The 9,545-nt window shown below is 42.1% G+C and overlaps 1 protein-coding gene across 1 annotated transcript in view; it reads left to right on the top strand.

Moving 5' to 3' along the window:
* Positions 1–772: 772 nt before the first annotated feature.
* Positions 773–9,545, top strand: part of AGXT2 (alanine--glyoxylate aminotransferase 2) — a 43,552-nt gene continuing 34,779 nt past the window's right edge. Inside the window, exons 1-3 of the mRNA XM_065905589.1 lie at positions 773–935; positions 7,489–7,577; positions 8,591–8,775. Of these exons, the coding sequence (XP_065761661.1) occupies positions 848–935; positions 7,489–7,577; positions 8,591–8,775 (362 nt within the window). The 5' untranslated portion in view covers positions 773–847. The remainder of the gene's footprint in view (positions 936–7,488; positions 7,578–8,590; positions 8,776–9,545) is intronic.

The following is a 9,545-nucleotide window of genomic DNA, read 5'->3' as shown; positions in this document are numbered from 1 at the left end:
TACTTGTGGAGGATAAGGGTGCAGAAGAGACAGGAGTGACAAATGGGAATTTAAGAAATTAAAGCATAGTAAAAATAAAGCCCCCAACTCCTCAGCTCTCAACTTCTTGCGCTATGCTGATACCTAAGGCAGCAGTCCAGGGCCTTCCCTAGCTATTCAGTACCCCTCTCCTTTCCCATGAGCCACTCTCTTCCCCATTAGTCCCTCCTGTCTTCCTTAAGACCCCCAACACCAACAGCATGTCTTTACCTGCTCACTTCACGCGTATCTTCCTTCTCTCTCCTTTTCACTGTTTTCCTTTCTTGGTCTCTGACCCTTGCAACTATATCCTGACCCTCCTCTCACACCCATCATCACCCTTCGGCAGAGAAACGTTCATCCAATGAGACCCTCATGGGACACAAAACTAACAAAATAGTCCAGGAGAACCAGAGGGGTAGGATGCTGTGGGAGGTGGGAGGGAGGTTCCAGATGGAGGGGACATATGTGTACCTATGGCTGATTCATGTTGATGTATGGCAGAAACCAATGCAATATTGTAAAGAGATTATCCTTCAATTAAAAAACATCCAGAAGACTTTTGCTTTGCCTACCTGCCTTCTCTTTCCTCTCTTCCTCCCTCTCTCCTTTCCTCTCCCTCTTTCCTTTGCCCTTTCTCTCCCCTTAAGGCACTGTTGCTCGCCACGGAAGCTCTGCAGCCCCCCGGAAGTAAAAGCAGCAACCCCTCCATGACTCCCCTCTGGAGCTCCTCCCCTTCCTTCCAGATCTCAAAGTTCAGCTGGTCAGTGCACCGTGGAGTCCTTGCTCCGACCTGCTTCTGTGGGGACTTGCTTCCTGACTGGGAGAGATGTCGCAAGCCTGGAGACATTTGCTGAAAGCTTTGCACCTGAAGACCTTATCTCGCTGGACCCCCAAGACGTGCTCTTCCCTGAATGGTGAGTGGAAACCAGGGGGATGTAGGTCAGTGGAAGAGGTCAGTGAGAGGGGAAGGGCTGAGTTCTGGAGCTTGTTGCCTGGAATCCTGGAATTCCAGACCGATCATCTGAAACCTGTGGGCTAGACCTCACGTTGTCAGGCCCAGTGCCCCCTTCTCATGTCCAATGTTTTGTAATGTAACCTTTCATCCCAAAATGAAATTCATGGGTAATAAAATCAGACTAGACACAATTTCAATATTTGCAGAAACATAAAGAAGAAATAAAAGAAAGCAATTCAAATAATGAAGTGTTAACTCTAGTATACAGATGCTTGAAGATAGCTACTTTAAAAGACATAAAGCATCCTCACAAATTTCTGCCATGCCCCTAGGAGGTGGTACCCCCCACCTCAATTACTAACAAGGAAACTGAACCTCAGAGAAGTGCAGTCATTTACCCAAAGGCCCCTAAGCCAGGACTAGACTCTGAGCCTCTTCTTCCAAGCAGACTCTCCTTTTTCTCCAGCAGAAGCAGACCTGGGGTGGCCAGGTCTGGCGGCAGCTTCATGTTTATATATATATACATATATGTATATATACATATATATATATCCTATGTGTTCCTGATTTTCACATATATCTTGTTTCATAGGAGCCCACTACCTTCTCACTAATCTCCCTGATGAAACATGAGCATAAGTAGGCATCATATATCTCTTTGATGAGACATAGCAAGACCCAAAGCCCCACAGGCCCTGAACAAAGGGGACCCTTTTCCATTGCCCTATGATGATCAATTTTATCTTCATTTTCTGCACATCTTTCCTTTTCCTCTCTCCTGCCTTCCTCTTCCAGTTGCCTTCTTCCCCCTTAACAGCTGTGACTCTTTGAAATTTAATATACATCTGGTGCTCTCATCTTCAACCAAACTTCTTAGGGAGTACTATTATTCCATTTCACAGATGAGACAGAAGGATAAAGGATGATTTAAAAATTTGATCAAAGGCAGAAATGTAGACATGACAACTTGAGATTCAAAGCCAGGCCTATCTGACTCCAAAGTCAGAGTGATTCCACCAAGCCCTTTCTAAACCACTCTTCTTCCAGTTCTGTTTGGATTTCTCTTTTCCCCCAGTCATGGGTCTTTTGCCAGAACATTATTTAACTCTAACATTTTCTGAGAAGGAGCTAGAATTATGCCCAGAGTCTCATGCTAGGTAAAGAGGACGCTGTCCTAAAAGTGCCAGTTGTTGACAAAGCAAGAGAACATACTGTCTCTGCTGGCCCTTTCCCTTTCCTACCCCAGCCCTGAGGGTTGTGGAGCTGGGCTGGGAGTGGGACCAGGTGAGGCTCGGTGCCTAGAGATCTTGATCAACTCACCAGGGACTCTTCCCCCAAGGGCACTGCGGGGGAGAAGTCATCTTACCAAAACCCACGACACATAGACATGGGTGTCCTACTCTACCTGGCTTTTCAAAAAACGTTGGTGCTTGACTTCCACTTTCTTACCTACTACTCTTAAATACCTGCCTGCTTGTTTGTTCATCCAAGCACACACTCATTGAACACACCCTTCTTATGGACCTGCTGGGTTCTACAAATAGACATTTAGTCAATAAGTAATTGGGCACTTACCATGGCCCTGTGCTTAAACCAAGCCACAGTGAGCAAAACAAAACCTTAGCCCTTATGTGTCTCAATGGGGGAGACTGAGGATAAACAGAAAAATGCATAAACATATATTTTTTTAATATATTTTTAAAATATCCAGTAGGGATATGGGCTATAAATTATGGTGAGGGGATAGAAAAATAAAATGGGGGGGAGGGGGAGACAGGGTCCATGTTAGATAGGCAGATCGCCTGGTGTAAGTATTGCCAGATATGCAAAAAAAAAAAAAGTGTCACAATCCTTATGTAACACCTACATGTATATTGTGTGATATATGTGTGCACACAATATTCAGCCTTGCCTCTGTTTGACGGGCACAATCACATTAGGCTAACTATATCCACAAAGTTACAGAAGCAATTTGTTTTTTGGATGAAAGAGTATAGAAAATATCTTGTCTGTGCCTTCTTTTTTCACTAATTAGCTAAATTGGCATTCGTGGTAAAGAATTCACCTGCCAGTGCAGGAGATGCAGGAGACTCAGGTTCGATCCCTGGATCGGGAAGATCCCCTGGAGGAGGAAATAGCAACCCACTCCAGCATTCTTGCCTGGAGAATCCCATGAACAGAGAAGCCTGGTGAGCTACAATCCATGGGGTCACAAAGAGTCCAACACAACTGAGCACACACACACACACACACACACACACAAGATTATTAAATGTATAACATGTTCAGGCAGGTGGGTATACACTCAAACAATACCATTTTGCTACCATATGCCTTCTCTCCCACAAGGAGGGGTGCATAAGAGAGCAAATTAATTGCAAATAACACCCATTTCCAGCTGAGAAACTTCCCAAGCCTCCTGCGAAATGTTTTCCTAAGAAAAACATTCAAATTAGCCTAAAAGTAGGTGTTCCACCTGCACCACCGGACCATCCTCTCTACCATCTGTGGACTGATCTAAGCCCAACAGAAGGCAAGGAGGGGCTCAGACTAGGCTTGCCCCCAAAAGTGCCAAAAGGAATGAAAAGAGTCACCAGCCTCAGAATCAGGCAGAGCTCTTGCTAGTGAACAAAGTCAACTGGCCCTGGTTCACTTTAAGCAAAAGAACATTTTTTGGAAGGATATGGAGGGAAGGTAGGAGGTGTTTGTAAGAATCACAGGATGGTGAGGGGTGGCTCAAAGCTGCAAACACCTCACTTTTAATCATGTCCTCAGCTCTAAGGTGAGTGATAATATCTTCCTTTCTGAACCCATTGGCTATGCCAGGTATCAAATGAGACACCCAAAGTGGCAAGTTTGTTTTGTTTTGGTTTGGTTTTGAACTTTTAATTAAATATATTTATTTTGGTTTATGTTTTTTTATTGGAGTATTGTTGCTTTACAATATCGTGTTAGCTTCTGCTGTATAGCAAAGTGGATCAATGATACATGTACATATATCCCCTCTTTTTTGGATTTCATTCATACTTAGGTCACCACAGAGCACTGAGTAGAATTCCCTGCACTATGCAGTAGGTTCTCATTAGTTTTCTGCTTTATACATAAGAGTGTATATATGTCAATCCCAGTCTCCCAATCCGTTCCCCCTCTCGACAACTTTTTTAAAGTGTCTTAATATGCTATGCAGAAATAAGGCGTCGTTAGCACTTTAATAAATTTCTTTAATGTTCTACCAAGTATGAGCATTGTATATTTTCAAATGTTTTATAACCTTTTTTTTTTCATTTGAAAGAGTCACAAGCTCTTGATAAATTTCCACTCTGTGTTGAAAGCTGGTTATGAATATTAGAAAACTTTTTATCATTACAAAGAGAATTTCCCCTAGAATTTTCACCTGGAAATCCCCATGTGCACACACACAATTTCCAGGAGTCTCAGAGACACTTTGTTAAACTTCAAATCTATGGCATCCTCAAAACACAGGTTATTTTGAATAGAGAATGCAGGCAATTAACAATGTATTTAGATTTTTTCTAGTAAATAATGAAAACTGAAGCATTTTGCTTCTTTTTGTCCATCGATTATTGTATTTTCTGTTTTTGTTGCGTTTGGGTTGTTTAGTGAGAGAGATTTTCAGCTATTTTAAGATGCTATCTACATTTCTTTCTTAAGTACAATCAGATTAGTTTCATGTAGACAAATAGTGATTCAATATTTTTATAAACTATATTCTATTTAAATAATTATAAAATATCAGCTATATGCCCTGTGCTATACAATATATTCTTATGCGTTACTTATTTTATACATAGTAGTTATACCTTTTAATCTCTTACCCATGTCTTGCCCCTCCCCCCCATCCTTCTCACCACTGGTAACCACTGGTTTGTTCTCTATATCTGTGAGTTGGTTTCTTTTTTGTTATTAATATGGTTATTCACTTGTTTTATTTTTTGGATTCCACATATAAATGTGAGATGTTATCTAGACTTATTTTACTTTTGACATTATTTTTCCTACTTGATTACTAATCTTTCTTCCTTCCCTCTTCCTTTCTGAGAGCAGAATTTTATGAATTTCATTTTGAGCCCTCATTTCACCATCATATTCCTAAGAATTTGGTGAATAAACAAATTGAATATACCTACCTTGACCACTTAAAATTCAAGTTTTTCTTTATCAAATTTTTCCAACTCTCCTTATTTCCTCTCCAGACCACTTTCATAATTTCCTGTAACTTTGGAGTCAAGAGACCCTTCAGTCTCCTCAATGGGTAACTTCAATTTTACAGATAGGAAGATGAGACTGCAGGGAAGAGAATTTGAATTCTTAGAAACACTCAGAATTTTTTTCCCCATCTCAGAAGAGTAACTAATGTAGAGAGACACAATGAAAAGCTTTTCAAAAGGTGAAATTCTCAGAAAACTTAGTTTTATTTTTGGGTCATTTCTATGTATGGATAGCCAAAGCCATTTGCTTTCAAAGTAAGAGCAAATTAATGACATTCATGATTCTTTAGAGCAGAAAAGTGAATGAACTCTTTCATGAAAGAAAGAAAACATATCCAGAGTCATTACTTTCCAGCTCATTTAAAAGCACAACTGTTCATTGTGTTCCTCAGGATGGTGACTCCATAGCCACACAAAACTCCAACATTACATCCATGGATTCAAACTTTCATGCTGAACAAGAGAAATCATTTGCCAAGCTCTCCCCACCTGTAAAATTATCTCTATACTGACCTTGAACCTCAAAATTAGCAGCATTCTTTTCCAAGAGTACTTAGAAAGTTTCTAGACATCTCTTTCAGCTCCAGTGTCCTCTGATTCTATTATTCCATCCCCTGCTATAGAGAGGGATCAAAATCTGTGATGGAAGAGGAGGGTGGAGGTGGCCAGTGAATAAGCAAAATGGTACCAGGCTGGGAGTCAGAAACTCAAAGTTTTGTTCTTCTTCTGTAGCTAACTGGCTTGGTGATCTTAAATTAATTCACCACTTTAAGTTGGCCTCTACATCTATAACATGAGCATCTTGACCAAAAGCAAAAAACAAACTAAAAAAAAAACCTAAGCTTCCTTCTAGCTCCAAATATTTAATGATTCCTCTGGCTCCAGTTTATCTTGTGTTTGTCCTGGTCTTGTGTTTTCATGGACTTTGAGTTGTGTTTTACAAGAAGGTTTTATCTTCTAGGTCTCCTTGCATGTACATATTATTATAGTCCATGGCCCTTTTTCGTCCTCCCCAACAAAAACAGTCAACAGCCATTCATTCCTTGTTTATTGAGAGCCAACGCAGGACCAGAAACTGGGATTGGCCCTGGGATTCAGGGACCAGGCAGCCCAAAGCTTAGAAAGCACCTCCATTAACAAAAAAGATGTACTCCATCCAGCAACCCCCCAGCCCTGAGGGAAGTCTGAGCTGAACAGAGAATTGTCGTCCTTACAGTATGGTGGCAGAGGGAGAAGCCTCCCAGGTTTGTGAGGGACCAAGGCGGGAGAAACTATGACTTTCCCCAGTAACTTCCGTGCCTTCCCTCAGATTCAAGAGGAACTCTTTTTTTCTCCAGAAAATTCATTATTTTTTATTTTTAGCTTTATTGAAGTATAGTTGATTTACAGTCTTATGTTCATTTCTGCTATACAGCAAGTGATTCAGTTATACATACATACATATGCATTCTTTTTCACATCCTTTCCCATTATGGTTTATCATAGGATATTAAATACAGTTCCCTGTGCTATACAGTAGGACCTTGTTGTTTAAGAAAATTCATTATTGGGAATTCCCTGGCTAGGCAGTGGTTAGAACTCTGCCTTTTCACTGCTAAGGGCCTGGGATCAATTCCTGGTTAGGGAACTAAGAGATCCTGCAAACCTCAATGCATGGCCAAAAAAAGAAAAAGTTAATTATTAAGATACCTCAGTCTGTGGCCTGTTCAGGTGTCTGGACACTGGCCTGGTGACATCGGAGGCCAGAAAACTCCATCCTCTGATCATGCTCAGCACCTCCACTTTGGGGTTTTTTGTTTTCTTTTGCTATTTATTTATTTTACTGGAACATAATTACTTTACAGTGTTGTATTAATTTCTGCTGGACAATGAAGTAAATCAATTACATGTAGGCATTTGTAACTGAGATGCGCCCAAGCAGAACGCCCATCACCTCACCTCTTTCCCTACCTCCAGTTTCCTTCCCCCACATCTAAGACCACCCTGCTTGTACCTTAAGTACCCCAACCCCTTCACCTTGGGGGAGGCAGTTCTGAGACCCGTCCTCAATTCTCTTTGCCTGACTGCCTTGTAATAAACTCTTTCTGAGCTGTTTAAATAAAAAAAAAAAAATCCCTCAGTTTTAAACCCAAACTAAAATTTAAATTTTACTCATTAAAACTAAAATTTAAATGACTTTCTCAAAACTAAGAAATAAAATTGCCCTCAGGACTTTGACTTGGGTGGCGATGGGTCATTTTTACGAACAGGCCTGTGTGAGGACACTAACCACTCCGCTTTCAGCCGGTGCTTTCTGGACATCTGTGACCAGGCGCGGTCTTCACACAAAGCCCAGCATGCCGCCATGTGACTTCACACCCGAAAGATACCAGGTAAGCACCGAGGTTTTAGGAGAACTCCGGTGAGGGGATTCTTCTAGGGAGGGCTAAGGTAACTGTTTCCTCAAGAAAGACCCACAGACAGCCCTGCCTGCCACTGAGCCTTCTCAGATATCACAGCCTTCAAGTCAGTGGCAGCCTCCGAACTCTCTTACTCCCTCAGTGGTATTATATGAAGTGTGTATGTGTGTGTGAGAGAGAGAGAGAGAGAGAGAGAGAGAGAGGCAGAGATGGGAGACAAAGCAGAGGGAGACAGAGAGTATAAGGAAGAGACTGTCCGTGACCACACAGGTATCACAGGGATACAGGTATACGTGTACACACACGAAGAAATACATAGAACACACATGTGATGGCACACATTTCATTCCACCTCATCTGTCTGTGCCTGACCTGACCTTCCTGAGTCCGCCCCCAGAAAGTGTCAAGTTCTCATTTTGCAGTCACGCAGTAAATATTGGACTCGTTCTCTCTCCTTTCCTCTCTTTCTCTCTCACTCTTTCTCTTTCTCTCTCCAACCCCCCTTTCATTCTACATGACATTCATAAGTTAGAAACTGTAGAATCGATAAAGTCAGGAGGGACCCACAGAGAAGAGAACGATAGGACGGAAGCTTTATAATTAAAGTCCTGAATACTACAAGCTCTCCATTTTTTTATTCTCAAAAAAAAATTAGAGGAAAAAAACATGATATTTCAGACTTTTATTTCAGTCTTTTTTCACAGCTAAAATCAACTAAAAGCCAACGCTTTCTATGGAGAGGTAGAAAATTCCAGCCTCCTTCTTCATGTTTGATGTAGAAAAGGACCAAAGGGCCACATGAATAATTTCCTCCCCTTGAGAGGAAGGCTCTGGGTGTGTCTTGCAAGGAGGTCCCTGGGCAAATAGACGCCCTGGTGAGTGAGGTCGGTGGGGACTCCAGGTGCTGCTGTGTGGACCTGCTGTTGATCTGTAAGCAATGTGGGAATAAAGAAGATGCTAAGCACTTTACTCCTGTCTCCTTACAGTCGCTGGCCTATAGCCGAGTCCTGGAGATCCATAAGCAACATCTCTCTCCTGTGCTCACAGCCTATTTCCCAGAGCCCCTCTTGCTCCACCAGGGACACATGGAGTGGCTGTTTGATCATGAGGGAAACAGATACCTGGATTTCTTTTCTGGGATCGTCACTGTCAGTGTTGGTCACTGCCACCCGTGAGTATCCTTAAAATTTCTGGATTTTTCACTCCGAGAGAATATATGGGAAACAGGCTAACGATCATCTTAGTGACTCAGAACCTTGATGAAAAGCTCTCTCTCTTTAGGCATGGCAGTTTATGGCTAATGTGCTCCTTCCTATTTTCTGGCTAACAAAACAACAACAAAAAAATCTTCGCAGCATGCTTTGCCTTTTCTTAACAATGCAAGATTTTGTCATCCTCATGGTACATGCAATAGGATGTGTACCATGTGATTGGGGTATGGCTGTGTGTGTGTTTCTCCTCAATAGTAGCTACAGCTTTTCAAAGAGAGGGCATGCACTGAGGAAAGGGCAGTGAAAGTGAAAGTGTTAGTCACTCAGTCGTGTCAGACTCTGTACAACCGCTTGGACTATAGCCCGCTAGGCTTCTTTCTCCATCAAATTCTCCAGGCAAGAATACTGGAGTGGGTAGCCATTCCCTTCTCCAAGAGATCTTCCCAACCCAGGGGTTGAACCTGGGTCTCCTGCATCACAGGCAAATTCTTTACCACTGAGCCACCAGGGAAGCCCAGAGAAGGAGGGCAGAAGAGGAGAAGGCAGAGAAGAAGGAAATTCCCGGCATTCTCAGGGTACACAGGGCAGGTGTGGGGGGGGATAAGAGATGATGAGAGATGAGAAATCACTTCTAATCCAACTCTTCTTTATCAACTTTATGCAACGGAGGAGGAAAGAAAGGATAATAAGAAGATGATGTAACCAGAGCTGAAAATTTACACCAGAAATG

Source organism: Muntiacus reevesi, chromosome 14, assembly GCF_963930625.1.
Source record: "Muntiacus reevesi chromosome 14, mMunRee1.1, whole genome shotgun sequence".
In the NCBI taxonomy this organism is placed as follows: Eukaryota; Metazoa; Chordata; class Mammalia; order Artiodactyla; family Cervidae; genus Muntiacus; species Muntiacus reevesi.
The sequence above is the reverse complement of the archived record's forward strand: the minus strand, read 5'-3'. Positions and strand labels throughout refer to the sequence as shown.